This window comes from Tasmannia lanceolata, unplaced genomic scaffold (genome assembly GCF_043159265.1).
Source record: "Tasmannia lanceolata isolate RefF3 unplaced genomic scaffold, GAP_Taslan_0.1 ptg000015l, whole genome shotgun sequence".
NCBI lineage: Eukaryota > Viridiplantae > Streptophyta > Magnoliopsida > Canellales > Winteraceae > Tasmannia > Tasmannia lanceolata.
The window spans coordinates 60,906,783-60,927,276 of NW_027518692.1; the positions used below are offsets into that span (position 1 = coordinate 60,906,783).

The following is a 20,494-nucleotide window of genomic DNA, read 5'->3' on the forward strand; positions in this document are numbered from 1 at the left end:
GTGAGGAGGAATACAGCTGGTGTATGAATACAAGTAACATTGAATGAAGAGCGTATTTTATTTTATTCATGGAAAATAGATCGTGCATAAGTGTCTTTATTTTATTCAAATAATTTTTATGGGCTATTGATATTGGCACTACCATGTTTTGATAATTGCACTAACTCATATTGTACTTTATTATTTAAACAGCTGTAAAAGCTGATTGCAGTTACCGAAAGCCACTGGAAGTCAACTAAAATAGAAAAGACAAGCCGAGCTTGTACAATTATTAAAACACATGGTAGTGCCAATATTATCAGTAGCCTAAATATAATTGGAGGACGTGGGTTGGCAACTGGGAGAGAGAGAGAGAGACAGAGAGAGATAGAGGCTCGAGTCTTCTCTCTTGAAAAATGGGAGCCAAGAAAGGATTTTTTTAATTTCTCTTGGGTGCCCTGGTAAAGACTAAAGAGAAGCACCCACTCGGCACTCCAATCGGATCATGTTCCCCAATCTCATGTATGACCCATTTAATTATGTATTCTTCTCTGCCATTATAAATGTGGTTTGGTTGACCTGGATCTAACGTGACCCACTTCAATTTAGCATTCCTAGATAGATAGCTAGGTAGATATGTTTTTTCTCTTAAAAACTATGAATTATGTAAATTAAGATAGTTGTTGATGAAATCTTCTAAAAATTAAGTAAATGCGGAGGCCACAGATCCACATGTGTGCGATTCTAACCCTTTTATATATATATATATATATTTGATGGGTTCTAACCCTTTTATATCATTTAGACTTTAGAGCACTGCCAATACATGGCCTTAAGGTCATGTCATTCCTTTAATTAGGCATGGATCTAGCTGCCAGAATTTATAATAAAACATTAGGGCTATGCCGTTTATCAGACCCATCACATGCGACCAGCTGCGAAAAGCCTTCTGCGATGGACCTCAGCAAATCCCCAAATCAATTGGCTGACTTTTGCATGAGATAAAATCCACAGGCTCACTTTTCAGCAAATTTTGTTGTTCAGTCAAATCATCAGGTCGCTGTTCTCTAGCAAAATTTGACTTATTCGTTTAATTCCCTACCAAATCCCTAGTTTATATGTCACTACTTAAATTGGATTTTATTATTCAGGATTGTAAAATCCAGGATTTTATAATGAAAGATTCAAAAAATTCAAATGGCACGTTTGATCAGATTAGTAAATAAAAAGAGAAAAATATCATCTCCCAAATAAAATCCATTAAACTCTGACAGTTTGCTCGTGACCACAGGTCACCTCCTCAGACGTGCATCAAGGTGAGACCCATTCAACGTTCGGTAGGATTTAAGCTCAAACCGTAATAAATTTTCAAATTACAAGAAACAAATAGTTAACCCAATATATTGAATACTCTTTTTTCTCTCTTTTTTGGCTCAATTATTCTCTACCCTTCGAAATGCTCAAACTCCTCCCCTCCAAACTCTCCGCATGCTCCTGAACTAACTTCCAACCCGAATTCACATGCAATAAAAATCCATAAATTTAATCAGGGCCCGTTTGGATACCCCTGATTTTTGGATTTGGATCTGGATCGCAGATTTAAAAATGTGTGAATTTGAAATCCAAAATTTCCAAATTTGTAAATTCTTTGTTTGGATGATCTTGTGAGAATTTGAATTTCAAATCCAAAATTTTTAATCTTTTTGTTTGGCTACTCCTTGGATTTGAATTTTAAATCTCAGAGAAAAATAAAATAATAAGTCCTATTTAATGGGAAATAACAAAATATATCTATCCCATGTAAAAAAAATCACAGATAACAGCAACGATTGAAAAAATAACACAGATTAAAAACCCTAAATCGATGCAAATATGCTTTACAAAACAAAGCATGAAAAAAGAAAAACACAGGTAACAGCAAAGTTTTTTTTTTTAAAAATAGATTAAAAACCCTAAGTCATAGTAATTTTAGCTTGAAAAAAAAAATAAACAGATTAAAAAAATAAAAAAAATCAGTAAAGACATAGCAGATTTAGGGGTTTCCATTGGTATGATTCGAGGTTTTGCATTGGCAAAGATTTGGAAAAATATCACAAGTTACGCTCCTCTTTTAGATGAATTATGATCCAAAAAATCTCACTGATCCAAAATGTCACCGAGAAAAGACCAAAACGGAAGAGATTTCTGATGATATCTCACAGCTGAGAGAGAGAGAGAGAGAGAGAGAGAGAGAGAGAGAGAGAGAGAGAGAGCACGAAGAGACCAAAAACTAAAAACATAAATCTGAAAATGATGAAAGAAAGAGAGAAAAAACAAATCGAACCTGTTTTGTTGAGCTAGGTATTTGTGGATTAATCTTTTTCTTCCAGAGAGAGAGAGGAGCTAGGGTTTTCTGGATGAGGAAGATGAAGGGGGAGAGGGAGCTAGGGTTTGTCGACTTGGAGGAGCTAGGGTTTTTTTTCGACTTGGAGAGAAAGTCTCGACGAACCTGATGCCCCGTTTTAGATTTATAAATAACTAGTTTCAAAAGGAATTTATAAATCCGAAAAATAACACTAACTTGAGGAATTACGAACTCTTGGAGATTTCCATCAAATCCAAATCAAGACGTCATGAAGGGTTGTCAAACGTGCTTTTTTTAGCAAGTAAGCTGAGGCAAAAGAAAAGAAAAAAAATGTAATAACCTTTCAAAAGCTCTTTAAATACTAAAAAGATGATGGGTTAGTGCAAAATATCAAAATATGGTTGTGCTAATATCATTTCATTACTCATTACGGTTGGATGGATGAGGGGTCCAAAGTGAGAACGCCTAGATAAAAAGTTTGGATCAATCGAAGGTGGGACCCGCTATGATGAAGAGAGTCGTTGAGCGAAGGACATTTCAGTCTTGTGGATTATATAGAGACATGCTTTTGAATCTTATTCTTTACATTATTATCTAGAGACATTCATCTAAAAGAAGATCGTAAGAGTGATCTCAGATGGCACATAATTTACCATTACTAAATTTCTTATTGCATGCCAAATTAAAAAAAAAACAATTAAATATTCATAATAATTTAAAATCATTTAGTAGAACCACTTATTACACAAAACAAATTCAAAATAAATAAATTACACAAAACAAATTCAACATAGCTTAGTCATAATATCCAAATTTCAAGAAATAAAATAGCTACCCATAATCATGAATATTTCTTTTTTTTTCTTCTCGCCTTTTTAGTTCTCCTCAACAAGTTCAAACTCCGTCGCCTCCAAACTCTCCGTCAATGGGATCTCGGATTTGCACCCATTCCACCCACTCAAAAGAGCGTCCGCATGCTCTTGAATGACCTTCCATGCCGAATTGACATGGCATTCCTCCGTAAGTGTCGCCCCCACGGCGAATCGGATCATGTAAACACCCCCCACAACGGCATGGGTCATGTATAGCCTACCGGACGCATTCATTGCCTCTAGCAACTTACAATTTAGTTCATTTTCATATTCCTCCCCTGAAATGATTTCCGATCCGATCGCCTGAGGTGGACGGAGCCGGAAGCACACCATGGCAAATGTCCTTGGGACTACTATCTCAAACCTCTTATCCATCAACACAAGTCCTTCAAAGTGCTTAGCCATCTTCACATGAGCCCTTAAGAAGCTACATAGGTTGGCCACACCATAGGAACGTAAAACGAGCCACAACTTCATAGCTCGAAAACGTCTACTAAGTGCAATTTGCCAGTCTTTGTAGTCAATGACTTGCCTAGAGTCAGTTGCTTTATTCTTCAAGAACTCAGGGTTGGTTGAAAGAGCCTTGACAAGTGAACTAGGGTCCTTCACCCAAAGACAACAGCAATCCAAGTTTGTAAAGAACCACTTATGTGCATTTAGACTAAACGAGTCAGCTTTCTCCACGCCATCTATATAATGCCGGAACTCCGGGCAAATACAAGCACTGCCCGCATACGCTGCGTCCACATGGACCCACATCCCATATTCGATTGCCACGTCGCACAATGGGCCCACCGGGTCTACCGCCGTTGACGACGTGGTCCCCACCGTGGCACATAGAAATAGTGGAATAAGTCCGGCCTCCACGTCATTGTCAATTGCGGTACGAAGGGTTTTCGGCGAGAGAGTGAAATTATCCGAGCGTTTGGTCGGAACCGCACGGAAGTTATTGGGGTGGATTCCGGCAATCTGGGCGGCTTTCTGGAGTGCAGAATGAGTCTGATCAGAGCCGTACACGACGAGCCGGCCGATATTCTCTCGCCCAATAAGGTTTAATTTCCGGTCACGTGCGGCGGAGAGGGTACAAAGGATGGCTTCACATGTAGTGCCTTGTAAAACACCACCACCACTGTGAGAGAAAAGGAAGGGATTGGGTAGTTTGAGCATTTTGGCGAGCCAATCCATGATTATGGATTCGAGCTCGGTGGCGGCAGGAGAAGACATCCAGTTGAACCCGACGACGTTGAAGCCGGTGCTGAGCATCTCGCCGAGGAAGCCAGCGGTGCTACCGCTGGAGGGAAAGTAAGCAAAGTAGTTTGGGCTCATCCAATGGGTAATGCCGGGAATTATGTCTGTTTGAACGTCTTGGAGGATGGTTTCGAGGGGTTCAGGGTTGTAAGGGGCGGTTTCGGGTAGGAGTTTGCGTAAGTAACCGGGTTCTACTTGGCTTCGAACTGGGTAATTTTGGATGTCTCGGTAATAGTCTGCTAAGAAATCGATAATCATGTGGCCTTGTTTTCTGAATTGTTCGGGATCTAGGGGGTTGAGTGAGGAGCTTGAGTTATTGTTGAGAAAGTCGGATTCAAGGCTTCCCATTAGAATTCAAGTTGGTGGTTTTTCGACAATGTAGGTGGTTTGGCGAGCAAAAGGAGAAGAAGGAGGTGGTTTTTGGAGAGAGAGAGAGAGAGAGAGAGAGAGAGAGAGAGAGAGAGAGAGAGAGATGTTCTTGGCCGTAATGGAGGAGTGGGGAGAGGTATAAATAGGGTGGTGAGGGGTTTGAGGTAGATGGGAAGTGGGGCACGCTGGAGACTTTATGGTTCTATTTCATAAATTGAGAATAGCAGTCCTCAATTATATATTTAGGTCAATCATTAAATTAGTGTTTCCTTGGGATTAACGTGATCCCGACTGTGCGGAATAGGCGGACAGGTAGGGGTGCAACTTAGGTTGAAATATTGCTAAAAATTGAACTGGAATCAACCCACAGCTTGCACCCGTACGGACAAGGTGGGGAGTTGGGTTGCTGGAAATGGAGAGAGCAGGGTAATACCATAAATATTAATTGGGATTTGCTAGCCAATTTTGCAGAAAGCCATTTCGTGGTTGGCTTTTTGCATGTGAGAACAGCCACATAGGATGACTTTTTGGCAGATTTTGTCTATTTCGTTTAATTCATCAAGGGTGGCTGTTCTCCCATGCCATAGCCAGCTGCCATATGGCTTTCCCTAAAATTACCTAGCAAAACCCAATTTAAATAGTGAAAAAAATAGGGACTTGCTAAGGACCATGCCAGAAGACATTTCGTGGGCCCGCTGTTGCATGAGAGAGTAGCCACATATGCTCACTTTTCAACAGATTTTGTCTTATTCGTGAGGTGGCTGCTCTTTAATGCAACAGCCAGCACGTGAAATGCCTTCTGCATGGTCCCTAGAAAATCCCGAAAAAATTATTACCAGTTTAAAATGGAATTTGCTAGACAAGTTTGTAGGAAGCCATTTCGCAGCTCACTTTTACAGGAGAGAACAGCCACTTCCAACGAATTAAAATGAATAAGAAGGAATATGCTAGAAAGTGAGCATGGCTGATGTCAACTGCAACCGCTAAATAGCTTTCCCCCTTGGCCCCGTCCTTGAAATAGACCCACATTGGAAAATAACGGGTGGATGTGGATAGGTTATAAGGAATGGGCACCCTCCTTCTAATGGCTAGCTTTTAGGGGTGAGTTTCAGGGTTTCGTGAGTTCAGGTGGATGTAGGTGGGTTATAAGGAATGGGCACCCTCCTTCTAATGGCTAGCTTTTAGGGGTGAGTTCCATGGTTTTAAATTTTGGTTTGGGAATGAGTTACGGTCCTTGTCGAAACCAAAATTTTTGTTGAAATCCAAAGAAATCAAATTAATGCTTCGGAAAGACACGAAATGTCGATTTTTTGGGCTGAAATTTAGGTAATTTCTCCTGAAATTTGGGAAAAGAATAAAAATTAATATTTTTTTTTCAAATTTCGCCAAAATTGACTAAATTTCGGGCCGAAATTCCGAAATTTGGTGCGTTTTGCCAATTTTGGATTTCGGACGAAATTTAAAACCTTGATTTTAACTCGTACTAAATGTCTACCGAAATTTCGGCTAAAAATACAGGTTAATATTAAATAAGGGAAAAGTGAGCGTACTCGGTCGAGTAGATAAGCTTATCTATTCGGTTGGCTAAAAACAGTGGGGCCCACATTTTTTTGAATGATCCAAACCGTTCATTTGAAAGGACCTTAGCTAGATAGGGTGTCCACAAAAATTCAGCACCATAGGATCATCCTAACCCATTAAAATGTGGTGGGGAAATTCCATTTTGATTGGTTAGGATGATCCTATTGATCTGATTTTTTTTTTGACACCTTCTGTAGGTAAGGGCCTTTCAAATAAATGGTTTGGATCACCCAACAAACGAGACTTTTTGGGTGAAATCCCTTAAATTTAGGAGGAAATTTTGAAATTTTGGCTGAAATAAACGACTCTTTCAGGTATTGCCGATTTCGGTTTTGGTAACCTGAAATTGAAATTTTGGATTTCGGTCGAAATTTAAATCCTCGGTGAGTTCTACCCGGTTAAAAGTGAGCATGGCTGATGTCACCTTCAAATGTTAGCCCCTAAATAGCTTTCCCCGAGATTTTCAAGGAGCTATCCCTGTTTTTCGCAGTTCACTTTTGATTCCCTGGTTTTCTAAGAGCCTTCATACTCTCCTCGACCTCCCAAGTTTCTCACTCTCGAATATCTCTCACAAGTCGCCCAAAAAGATTCTAACAAATATTCTTTCAGGAATCAAGTCATTTATTTATTTACCCATGGATCCCGTTGCCACAATAATTTCCATTTTTTATATCTCGGTCATCACATGCTTCCCCTGTACATTAAAATAAAACATCAATTGGTTGGCATTTCCCACAGATAGACTGTCATAGTCCCATGTAGGTCGCATAAGAGGGATTTGATAGCCACCTTCGCAGAAGCTATCTCGCACCCTGTCTTTTGAATGTGGTGACAACTGCATATGTTGAATTTTGCTTTATTTATTCAATAATTCATCTAACACTTTTGTTTTATGCATTGTCATCTCAATCATCTCCCTTATTATGCGATGATATTTTCACTCCGCGCCTGCATTTAGTGAAAATATCATCTCCCTTGTTTGAATTATTGAATGTAATGACAGCTGAATTATTGATTGAAGTGTCACATGAATAATTGCCCTCCTACTCTCCGGAAAAGTTAGCTCGTCTGAAAAAATCTAAAAGATTCCGAGTCTCCTATTCCTGCGTTTACACAGATAAGCATCATTGCCGAAGAGACTGCCCTGTGGCTGGAATTTGATATTTGCACTCTCTTGGTTTTTATATTGGCAACTTCGCACCCATTATGTTTATTTATTTATTTATTGGGTAAGCTGGGGTTAGGCAAGACAACTACCAGAAATCATTAAATAAGATAGGGAATAAAATTAAGGGGGCTCAAAAGCCAACAACTTGAGGGACACACCCCAACAAGACCAGATATCATTAAATAAGATAAGAAATACATTCTGTTTGATACAGGCTAATGATACTGGCATTACCGTGTTTTGATAATTGTACTAAGTTATCTTGTCTTTTATTATTTAAACAGCAATCAAATTGTATTACAGTTCCCAAAAAGCTCTCATAAGCCAATTAAAAAGGGAAAACAAGCCAAGTTTGTGAAATTATTCAAACATAGTAGTGCCAATATTAGTAACTTGATAAAACATCCTCTTAATAAGTTAATATATTCGAGGGAGACTTTAGGGGGAGGCAACTTGGGTCGGTTTCCCGAGGAACCCTTTTTTCAAACCAAACCTAACCTGAGTTTCATAAAAAAATGTCGGGTTTCACTCGGGTTGGTTGCCCAAACCCTCAACCCGACCCGAACTCAACCCGAACCTGACCCTACCCAACTTTTTTCGGATTGAACCCGACCCGAGTTGCACTCTTTCTTGTGTGAGTGAGATCGACTGGGAAGAAGTCCACTGTCACAGTGTCACGGCAAACGCTAAAATAAAATTTTTGGGTCACTGGACATTTATGTAGATCAAGACCGTTGATCTTGTAGAATTTCATGAGAGGCCCACATGAACTTCTTCCCATCAGGAATGGACATCCCATCGGTCAGATAAAGGAATACAAAATCAACTGTTTATCCTTTTTAATATTTGGCTGAACCCTAAACAAAATTTGGTAGATCGAGAGCCTATGATCGTCCAAACAAGGTATTCTCGAGGGTATTTTGTCTGATTTGCAGTCGCTGTTTGGATTGACGGATCTGATCACACCAGTGTTGTCTCAACCTTTCCGTTTATGTTTTTGGTGGTTTGTGTTTAGAAATTAAGTATCTTTTCTTCGTTTGGATTGAGCATTTATTTCTTTTAACTTGTGGTAGCTAGATCTGACCATGTAATGGGCACAATCAAACGCCAACGTCTTTTTAACATTTTTTCAGTGCTGATTCCATTTTTTTCATATTAGACACCTGATTTGCTAAATAAATGCTAATCAGTCCTTAAGAGTTTCATATTCTCCAAAATGTAATATTTTAGATAATAATTGTCATAACATCCTTAAGACAAGTTAATATTTTTAAAAGAACAACATTATCATCAAACCAGTAAACCACCTCAAAAGAACCACAATTGATCCTAACCACCCGATTCAAGACGCACTAACAATATGCACCATCAATGTATGTTAATGGGTCATTTACATGCTATGTACAAGTATTATTTATTAGACCACGGGCAATTACAAATATGTTGGTGTTCTCTCATTACTATGTTATGAAAATTGATTGGGAACCCACGTCTAGCGGGAATGCGGAGTCTATTACGAAATGAGCTAAGTTTAGGAAATATTGCTAGACATGGAAATGATGTTTTTCATTAAAGATTGTTATGAGATGTGTCTATGTGAAGTCTATGAGAGTTTCGTTTGCCTTCATTTGAGGTTTAAGTTGAGAAAAGAGAAGTAGAAAAAATTTTAATTTAAGTTTTCTGTTTCTTCTTCCTTGAGCTCTACACTTGCAACTCATCTTATTTGAACAAAAAGGAGCTGAGGTGATTTTTGGAGAGAGAGAGAGAGAGATGAGGTGGTGGGAGTGGAGGGAGCATGGGCAAACCATAAAATATAGTGAAAGCGAGACGTGAGACCCATTCAACGTTCGGTAGGATTTAAGCTCAAACCGTTATAAAATTTCAAATTACAAGAAACAAATAGTTAACCCAATATATTGAATATTTCTTCTTTTTTCACTCTTTTTTAGCTCAATTATTCTCTACCCTTTGAAATGCTCAAACTCCTCCCCTCCAAACTCTCCGCATGCTCCAGAACGAACTTCCAAGCCGAATTCACATGCAATAAAAATCCATAAATTTAATAATTTCTTTGGGTTTAAATGCATTGTATTTGCATCCCATGTGAAATTTTCTTGTCGTATGTATTTTACATGGGAAAAGAACAATAATTTCTTATTGCATGCCTAATTTAAAAAAAAAAACCCATTAAATATTCATCATAATTTAAAATCATTTAGTAGAACCACTTATTACACAAAACAAATTCAACATAGCTAGTCATAATATCCAAATTTCAAGAAACAAAATAGCTACACATAATCATGAATATTTCTTTTTTTTTTCTTCTCCCCTTTTTAGTTCCCCTCAACAAGTTCAAACTCCGTCGCCTCCAAACTCTCCGTCAATCGGATCTCGGATCGGTACCCATTCCACCCACTCAAAAGAGCGTCCGCATGCTCTTGAATGACCTTCCATGCCGAATTGACATGGCATTCCTCCGTAAGTGTCGCCCCCACGGCGAATCGGATCATGTAAACACCCCCCACAACGGCATGGGCCATGTATAGCCTACCGGACGCATTCATTGCCTCTAGCAACTTACAATTTAGTTCATTTGCATATTCCTCCCCTGACACTATTTCCAATCTGATCGCCTGAGGTGGACGGAGCCTGAAGCACATCATGGCAAATGCCCTAGGGACCACTATCTCAAACCTCTTATCCATCAACACAAGTCCTTCAAAGTGCTTAGCCATCTTCACATGAGCCCTTAAGAAGCTACATAGGTTGGCCACACCAAAGGAACGTAAAACGAGCCACAACTTCATAGCTCGAAAACGTCTACTAAGTGCAATTTGCCAGTCTTTGTAGTCAATGACTTGCCTAGAGTCAGTTGCTTTATTCTTCAAGAACTCAGGGTTGGTTGAAAGAGCCTTGACAATAGGGTCCTTCACCCAGAGACAACAACAATCCTAGTTTGTAAAGAACCACTTATGTGCATTTAGACTAAACGAGTCAGCTTTCTCCACGCCATCTATATAATGCCGGAACTCCGGGCAAATACAAGCACTGCCCGCATACGCTGCGTCCACGTGGACCCACATCCCATATTCGATTGCCACGTCGCACAATGGGCCCACGGGGTCTACCGCGGTTGACGACGTGGTCCCCACCGTGGCACACAGAAATAGTGGAATAAGTCCGGCCTCCACGTCATTGTCAATTGCCGTACGAAGGGTTTCCGGCGAGAGAGTGAAATTATCCGAGCGTTTGGTCGGAACCGCACGGAAGTTATTGGGGTGGATTCCGGCAATCTGGGCGGCTTTCTGGAGTGCAGAATGAGTCTGATCGGAGCCGTACACGACGAGCCGGCCGATATTCTCTCGCCCGATAAGGTTTAATTTCCGGTCACGTGCGGCGGAGAGAGTACAAAGGATGGCTTCACATGTAGGGCCTTGTAAAACACCACCACCACTGTGAGAGAAAAGGAAGGGTTTGGGTAGTTTGAGCATTTTGGCGAGCCAATCCATGATTATGGATTTGAGCTAGGTGGCGGCGGGAGAAGACATCCAGTTGAAGCTGACGACGTTGAAGCCAGTGCTGAGCATCTCGCCGAGGAAGCCAGCGGTGCTACCGCTGGAGGGGAAGTAAGCAAAGTAGTTTGGGCTCATCCAATGGGTAATGCCCGGAATTATGTCTGTTTGAACGTCTTGAAGGATGGTTTCGAGGTGTTCGGGGTTGTAAGGGGCGGTTTCGGGTAGGAGTTTGCGTAAGTAACCGGGTTCTACTTGGCTTTGAACTGGGTTTTTTGGATGTCTCGGTAGTAGTCTGCTAAGAAATCGATAATCATGTGGCCTTGTTTTCTGAATTGTTCGGGATCTAGGGGGTTGAGTGAGGAGCTTGAGTTATTGTTGAGAAAGTCGGATTCAAGTCTTCCCATTAGAATTCAAGTTGGTGGTTTTTCGACAATGTAGATGGTTTGGCGAGCAAAAGGAGAAGAAGGAGGTGGTTTTTGGAGAGAGAGAGAGAGAGAGAGAGAGAGAGAGAGAGAGAGAGAGAGAGATGTTCGTGGCCGTAATGGAGGAGTGGGGAGAGGTATAAATAGGGTGGTGAGGGGTTTGAGGTAGAGGGGTGGTGGGGCACGCTGGAGACTTTATGGTTCTATTCCCGACTGTGCGGAATAGGCGGACAGGTAGGGGTGCAACTTAGGTTGAAATATTGCTAAAAGTTGAACTGGAATCAACCCACAGCTTGCACCCCTACGGACAAGGTGGGGAGTTGGGTTGCTGGAAATGGAGAGAGCAGGGTAATACCATAAATATTAATTGGGATTTGCTAGCCAATTTTGCAGAAAGCCATTTCGTGGTTGGCTTTTGCATGTGAGAACAGCCACATAGGATGACTTTTTGGCAGATTTTGTCTATTTCGTTTAATTCATCAAGGGTGGCTGTTCTCCCATGCCATAGCCAGCTGCGAAATGGCTTTCCCTAAAATTGCCTAGCAAAACCCAATTTAAACAGTGAAAAATAGGGATTTGCTAAGGACCATCCCAGAAGACATTTCGTGGGCCCGCTGTTGCATGAGAGAGTAGCCACATATGCTCACTTTTCAACAGATTTTGTTTTATTCGTGAGGTGGCTGCTCTTTAATGCAACAGCCAGCACGTGAAATGCCTTCTGCATGGTCCCTAGAAAATCCCGAAAAAATTATTACCTGTTTAAAATGGAATTTGCTAGGCAAGTTTGTAGGAAGCCATTTCGCGGCTCACTTTTACGGGAGAGAACAGCCACTTCCAATGAATTAAAATGAATAAGAAGGAATATGCTAGAAAGTGAGCATGGCTGATGTCAACTGCAAATGTGCCGCTAAATAGCTTTCCCCCAAAATTTCAAGGAGCTATCCCTGTTTTTCGCAGTTCACTTTTCATTCCCTGTTTTTTAGGAACCTTCTTACTCTCCTCGTTCCCGGCCTCCCAAGTTTCTCACTCTTGGGGTTCCACTGAAGAGCAAATAGTCCAACATTGGAAAATAACGGGTGGATGTGGATGGGTTATAAGGGAATGGGCATCCTCCTTCTATTGGCTAGCTTTTAGGGCCTTAGGGGTGAGTTCTACCAGTTGAATTCCCTACAAATGGTATTGGAGTTCAAGGCATTGTAACCCTAGTTTGCCTCAGAGGGCGGAATATCCCTCAGGGAAGATCTCGGTAATCCCGGTGTAGTATATCATTCATGTTGGTTCCGCGTGGAGGGGGAGATTGTTGGGGTTCCACGCAAAAGCAAATAGACCAGGGGCGGAGCCAGGAGTCAGCTTAAGGGGGGGCAAAAATGGTTGTTATAGCATGTTCGGGCCCACCATTTTGCACTTCATGTTTGATAGGGGGCCACCATCTCCCCCTAACCGGTGCATAAGGTGGAGCCCACCATTTACACCTCATATTTCGATGTAGCGGGGCTCACTATTTACACCTCATGTTCTACACTGTGTAAATCATCTCCATAGGAGATTGACACTCCAATCTATCGGGCAATCTCATTATAGATTGGAGGGCTAGGATCATCCTATGGAGATGATTTATGTGATGCAACCAATATATGTTGTGGCCCAACAAATGAACAGCTTGGATCATCCAATGAAGCAGGCCTGCAGTGTTTTTTAAGAGAGAGATAGATTAATTTAGGTGACATTGCCTTAGCAATAGACCTGGCAAGAATTGACCCGGACCCGCGGGCCGACCCGGCCCAAACATAATTTCCAGATCTAGGTCAACATTTTGTGACCCGTTTCTAAGTTGACCCACAGGTCAACCTGGCCCGTCAAAACTGGGCGGGTCCACCGGGTGCCCATAGAAGTGAAACAAAGTAGTTTTTCCGTAGTTGTCATATTTTTAAACCTCTTCTTTGTAGTTTTTTTCGTAATTGTCATATAAAGGTACCCTTTTCGGTACTTTTTCCATATTGTTTCTACTTTACAACACTTTTTTCTTAATTTTCCTCCAAAACTTTAGTGCCTTATGATTATTGTTGCTAGCTTCTTCCGGTACTTATTATTGCTAGCCACTTTTCTAGATTTAGTATTTCCGTGCAGTTTTCACCACGTATAATAAGACAAATCTCTCAACACATACAATTGCAATGAATGAGCGAGAAGTAGTCTTTGGAGAAGGTGGATAGCAAATACCTATAAAAACAAAGCAAAAACAGAAAAAACAAAAATTTACTAAAAACACGGGTGACCCGTGGGTTGGCCCGTACGGTACGGGCCGGGTGCGGGTCCTAGATTCGTGACGCGTAATTTTTTCTGGGTCATTTTGACCCGGACCCGTACGGGTCGGGTCAAATGTAATAACCGGTAAAAAATAATATATAAATATATATATATAATAAATGAAAATGGCCTCATAGGTGTGTAATCATCGGCCATTACTCATTTTCCCCCGAGTTAATCGGGCATGAGGACATCTAGCATAATGGGGCTTACGCGATTCGAACCCGACGCTGAGCGTAGATTGAACGGCTTTCTACCACTAAGCCATCGCCCTAGATGTCAACAAAAAAAAGAGTAGATATACTTACATATATTGAATATTACCAATAGTCAATGTTCAAAATTACTATGCACATCACTATTCATCTTGTACTAACTCTGGGCCTAGAAGTTTCCTTTCTTCGACCTCATCCCAACACGTTGGTGTTCTACACCTCTTACCATAAAGAACTTCATATGGTGCAATCTGTATACTAAAGTGATAACTGTTATTATAAGAAAATTCAACCAATGGTAAGTGTTGGTCCCAATTACTTTGGAAGTTTATCATGCAAGCTCTAAGCATATCCTCCAGTGTCTGAATTGTCCGTTCGGATTGCCCATCTGTTTGAGGATGAAAGGCAGTGCTGAAGTTCAACTTTGTCCCCCAATGCTTTTGTATACTCCTCCAAAAATTAGATGTGAAACGCAGGTCACGATCAGACACAATGGATGCCAGTACGCCGTGTAACCTGACTACTTCTTTGATATAGAGCTTTGACAACTAATATAAGGAAAAAATTTCTCATATTGGGGTAAAATGAGGTACCTTCGTCAGTCGATCAATGATGACCCATATTGCGTCATTTCCTTTCGTAGTCCTCGGTAGTCCCGTAACGAAATCCATTTCTATCATATCTCACTTCCACATAGGCACCTCTAGTGGTTGTAAGACTCCCTTTGGTAGCTGTCGTTCTGCTTTAACTTGTTGGCAAACCAAGCATTTAGACCCGAACTCAGCAATGTCTCTCTTCGTATTATTCCACCAATAATGGGTTCGAAGATCTCGATACATCTTCGTACTCCCTGGGTGTATGGAGAATGCCGAATTATGTGCCTCAGTCAGAAACCCCCTTCTTAATTCTGGATCAGATGACACACACAGTCTTCTGTTGAATCTTAAGATGTCATCTTTATCAACAATGAATTCGGAAAGTTTACCTTTCCGAACTGCTTCGATCTTCCCTCGTAAGTCAGGATCGTCGACTTGAGTTGCCTTGATTTTCTCCAATAGCGATGGTTGAGCAACCATCTGTGCTACATCATCTTTCTTAAAGACTTTCATTATTCCCAAGATCTCAAATACAACAACTATGTTTAGAGGGTTTACAGAAATTAGGTCTAACTTATTACATCTTAATTCAAGACATATTTAAAACATATTTGTCCTTTGGAACAGTTCTGGATTCAACTCTAGCATTCCTCATCTTTCATCTTTACTCCACCTGGGGGTTGGAACAATAAAACAAGGAAAAAGAGTGAGCCTAAATAGCCCAGTAGGGTATAAACAGTATGTGATGAAGAATTGTCAAGCTCATAAGAACATGATATTTTGCAGATAAAACATCTTACATTATAAACATGGAAAGAAAGAATAAGCACAACATACTTTCCAAACGTATAGAGAAAACTTACAGAACATGATATCAAGAAATATATATATATATATATATATGGGAATATGATATCAAGAAATATATATGGACTTCATTAAGCATAGATGCTTTCATTCATAGCCATATTTCGGCCCATTCATAGTCATACCTCGGCTCATAATCCTCTAGATTTACACTCTCTAAAGTCGTCATTACCCATGTGCACATGGAGGACTATAGTGCGTCCACCCGTCATCATATCATAACTCAGTCCATATTCAGAATTATGGCATTAGAAGATAAACCCTAAACATATCTCAAGGAAACAAGTTTCGAGGATACCAATAGAATTATAGCTTTATCAGTAAAATCATTTATCTGAAAGGAATGTGGTCTGAAAAAAAAGGATCCCCCTTGGATTCTCATCAGTTGTGGATCTTAGAAGGATAGAAACTCTTATGGCAATTGCGTATAAAGAGAATCAAAGAATAGAAAATACTTTCATTCAGTATAGTAAAAGAGAATCAAGGGAAGAAAACCCTTACGTCAAGTTTAGCAAAAAGAGAATCAAAAGATAGGAAACCCTTACATAAAAAGGGAATCAGAAGATAGGGAACTCTTACATCAAATATAGCAAAAATGAATCAAAGGAAAGGAAACCCCTACCTAAAAATTCTCCGGTCACCAGTTTTTCGAGCTTACACCTTAGAGTGGATTGAGCTGCAAATAACCTGTAAAAATATATTCTAATTTTAATATATTATAATCTCAAAACTCAAAACAGTGTCCTTGTTGTCCAGATAATGTCTTTTTTTGTCCAATTTATGCTTCAAGGTAGTGTCATTTCTGTCCAATTTATTTGATGGTTACTATGCTCAGCAGTTCACCATTCTTTAGTTTATTTCTTGGCTACTATGCTCAGCAGTTCACCTTTCCTTAATTAAAGTTTATTTCATGGCTACTATGCTTAGCAATTCACCTTTCTTAATTAAAGTTTATTTTACGGCTACTATGCTAGCAGTTCATCGTTCAAATATTTTGAAAACAAAATCTAACATAGGTGGTATAACCTACCCATATCAGAATACCCATGATAAATAAATTTAAAATTATCTATTAGGATGCATATTAAAGACTTACTTTAGTGGTGATGAACAGAAAAAGTGGTTTTCCCAAGTCTTTTTCTTTCTCCTTCTCTATCTCTTTCTCTTTTCCTCGCTCTCTCTATTTTTCCTTAACACTCTTTCTTTTCTCTCTTTCTCTTTTCTCTCTTTCTTTCTTTCTGTTTTTCTTCTTCTTCTCTTCCTCTATTTATAGAGAAAGCTGGAGTGAATAGTGATTGAATAGTGACACTGAATAGGGAACAACAACTTTCGTCAACTTTTTCAAAAAATGGCCTCATAGGTGGGTAATCATCGGCCATTACTCATTTTTTCCGAGTTAATAGGGTATGAGAACATCTGGCATAATGGGGCTTACGCGATTCGAACCCGACGCCAAGCGTAGATTGAACGACTTCCTACCACTAAGCCACCACCCCAGATGTCAAAAAAAAGAGTAGATATACTTACATATATCGAATATTACCAATAGTCACTGTTCAAAATTACTATGCACATCACTATTCATATTTATTATTCACAATAGTCACTATTCAAAATTACTATGCATTGACCATGGTTTTAAATTTCGACCGAAATCCAAACCGACACCGAAATGGGTAAAAATCGAAACGGCCATTTATTTCGGTTGGAATTTCGGTCGAAAATTTGAAATTTCAAGGTCCGAAACCAGTACCGAAACCAAAATTTTAAACCTTGGCATTGACACTATTTATATTTACTATTCACAGTATGACCCAACAAGTACTATTCACCAGCGGGCCCCACCACAAGCGTGTCCTACTATCAGTGGGAACCACCACAAGCGGGTCCTACTACTAGTGGGACCCACCACAAGCGGGTCCCACCACCAGCGGGACCGATCACTAGTGGGAACTACTGCAAGAAGGACACACCGCAACCGTTTTCATTAACTCACCGACTAAGCGAGTGAACTCCACTACCACCATCATTAATGAGTAGTTGCGCTTTACCGACGAAAATAATAATTAAATAATATTAATCATCCTGTTACTATTCAAGCAGCTTTTACTATTCATTTATTTATACCTTTACTATTCATATATTTTCGTAAAAGCATTTAAGAGAGTAGTTGAAAAAGTTGACGAAAGTTGGTGTTCCCTATTCAGTGTCACTATTCAGTCATTATTCAAAGGCAAGGTTTAAAATTTCGGTTTTGGTACCGGGTTTCGGACCCTGAAATTTCAAAATTTCGGTCGAAATCTGGTACAAAACCCAAAACTAATATATTATTCAATATTAAATTTCGGTGAAATATTAAATTAATATTAAAAAAACAGATTTTTTGGGTCAAATTTCGGAAAAATTCCGAAATTCCGAAATAATTTCGGATTTCGGTGGAGACCGACACCGAAATTGACCAAAACTGAAACGGTCATTTATTTCGGCTGAAATTTCGGAAAACCGAAATTTGACAAAAAAAAAACTGTTTTTTTATATATTAATTTAATATTTTACCGAAATTTCGACCGAAATTTAATATTAAATAAAATATTGGTTTCGGGTTATGTACCAGATTTCGATCAAAATTTTGGTCGAAAATTTGAAATTCCACGGTCTAAAACCGGTACCGAAACCGAAATTTTAAACCTTGGTTCAAAGGTCACTATTCATTCACATCACTATTCACTGAAGAAGAAGTCTTTCTTTTCTCCCTCTCTCTCTTTCTGTTTTTCTTCTTCTTCTCTTTCTCTATTTATAGGAAAAGCTGGAGTGAATAGTTTTTGAATAGTGACAGTAGTGACACTGAATAGGGAACGACAACTTTCGTCAACTTTTTCAACTATTCTCTTAAATGCTTTTACGAAAATATATGAATAGTAAAGGTATAAATAAATGAATAGTAAAAACTGAATAGTAACATGATGATTAATATTATTTAATTATTATTTTTGTATTTTCGTCGGTAAAGCACAACATGTGGATTTTACCCCCTTAGTGGGTGAGTTAATAAAAATGGCTGCGTGTATCCTTTTCAAATGTAATGACAGCTGGATTATTGCTTAATTGTTGGATTCATAAAGCAAAAGTGTCACATGAATTATTGCCCTCCGGACTGTCCCGAAAAGTTCAGCTTTGTCTGAAAAAATATAAAAGATTCCGACCCTCGTATTCCTCCGTTTACACAGATAAGCATCATTGCCGAAGAGCCTGCCTTGTGGCTGGAATTTGATATTTGCACCCTCTTTCTTTTTTTATTTGGCAACTTCGAACCCATTCTGTTTGATACAGGCTAATGATATTGGCACTACCGTGTTTTGATAATTGTACTAAGTTATCTTGTCTTTTATTATTTAAACAGCAATCAAATTGTATTACAGTTCCCAAAAAGCTCTCATAAGCAAATTAAAAAGGGAAAACAAGCCAAGTTTGTGAAATTATTCAAACATAGTAGTGCCAATATTAGTAGACTTGATATAACATCCTCTTAATAAGTTAATATATTCGAGGGAGACTTTAGGGGTGCAACTTGGGTCGGGTTGGGTCGGTTTCCCGAGGAACCCTTTTTCCAACTCAAACCTGAGCCGAGTTTTTACGCTTAGAAAAAATACTCATAAAAAATGTCGGGTTTCACTCGGGTTGATTGCCCAAACCCACAACCTGACCCGAACTCAACCCGGGTTGGGAAAACTCAATCCTAACCCAACCCTACCCAACTTTTTTCGGGTTGAACCCTACCCGAGTTGCACTCTTTCTTGTGTGAGTGAGATCGACTGGGCAGAAGTCCACTGTCAAAGTGTCACGGCAAACGCTAAAATAAAATTTTTGGGTCACTGGACATTTATGTAGATCAAGACCGTTGATCTTGTAGAATTTCATGAGAGGCCACATGAACTTCTTCCCATCAGGAATGGACATCCCCTGGATCAGATAAAGGAATACAAAATCAACAGTTTATCCTTTTGAAGTTTTGGCTGAACCCTAAACAAAATTTGGTAGATCGAGAGCCTATGATCGTCCAAACAAGGTATTCTCGAGGGTATTTTGTCTGATTTGCAGTCGCTGTTTGGATTGACGGATCTGATCACACCAGTGTTGTCTCAACCTTTTCGTTTATGTTTTTGGTTGTCTGTGTTTAGAAATTAAGTATCTTTTCTTCGTTTGGATCGAGCTCTTGTTTCTTTTAACTTGTGGTGGCACAATCAAACGCCAATGTCTTTTTAACATTTTTTCAGTGCTGATTCCATTTTTTGCATATTAGACACCTGATTTGCAAAATAAATGCTAATCAGTCCTTAAAGAGTATCATGTCATATTCTCCAAAATGTAATATTTTAGATAATAATTGCCATAACATCCTTAAGAGAAGTTAATATTTTTAAAAGAACAACATTATCATCAATTTAAGTTGTTTTGTGATCATATCATTTTTTACTACTTATCTTTGACTACGTTTTATATGCCTTATTAGGGATATGACTAATGGATGAGGGGTAGCCTTCCTTCTTTTTTGAAATCTGTCATGGACGGGAGTCTATATATTAAGTTAATATACTAAACTTAGTCTTTACATTATATAGACATGTTTTTAAATTTTATTCTCCACATTGAATGGATTTCTTATCCCATCCCCAGAAAAAATTAAAAGCAAAAAACGAAGGGGGCCCTTGCAAAAAACTATCTTCAAGGGCGCCCCCATTGGTCAATCTCAACAAAGTTCAATTGTAAGGTCATAGATTAAAGTTCAAATATGGTGCAGAAAATGCTAACTTAAATGAACAATAAATGCACTTTATTGAGATAGACCAATGAGGGTACCCTTGCGGATGGTTTTTGCAAGGGCGCCCTTCAATTTATCATTCCTCTTAAATTTTTATTATAATTTAAAAGCATTTACGACTTATTACACTGAACAAATTATACCTAGTCATACTTTTCTATATTTTATGAAACAAATATCGACTCAACA

The 20,494-nt window shown here is 39.3% G+C and overlaps 1 protein-coding gene and 1 pseudogene across 1 annotated transcript; both read right to left on the reverse strand.

The window, feature by feature from the left end:
* Positions 1-3,194: 3,194 nt before the first annotated feature.
* Positions 3,195-4,791, reverse strand: LOC143846538 (tyrosine decarboxylase-like). The gene is made up of 2 exons (XM_077354994.1): positions 3,880-4,791; positions 3,195-3,798 (listed from the first exon to the last, which is right to left on the reverse strand). The coding sequence occupies exons 1-2, from the start codon at positions 4,789-4,791 to the stop codon at positions 3,199-3,201; spliced, it is 1,512 nt and encodes a 503-aa protein (XP_077211109.1). The 3' UTR covers positions 3,195-3,198.
* A 5,106-nt stretch (positions 4,792-9,897) lies between these two features.
* Positions 9,898-11,483, reverse strand: LOC143892124 (tyrosine decarboxylase-like; annotated as a pseudogene).
* Positions 11,484-20,494: the final 9,011 nt, after the last annotated feature.

Excerpts from the sequence above, each read along its gene's own strand:
- LOC143846538 (XM_077354994.1), bottom strand. The coding sequence starts at position 4,791 with ATGGGAAGCCTTGAATCCGACTTTCTCAACAATAACTCAAGCTCCTCA. Across the intron at positions 3,799-3,879 it reads TCCGGCATTATATAGATGGC|GACCCTAGTTCACTTGTCAA; the intron begins GTGGAGAAAGCT and ends CTTTGGGTGAAG.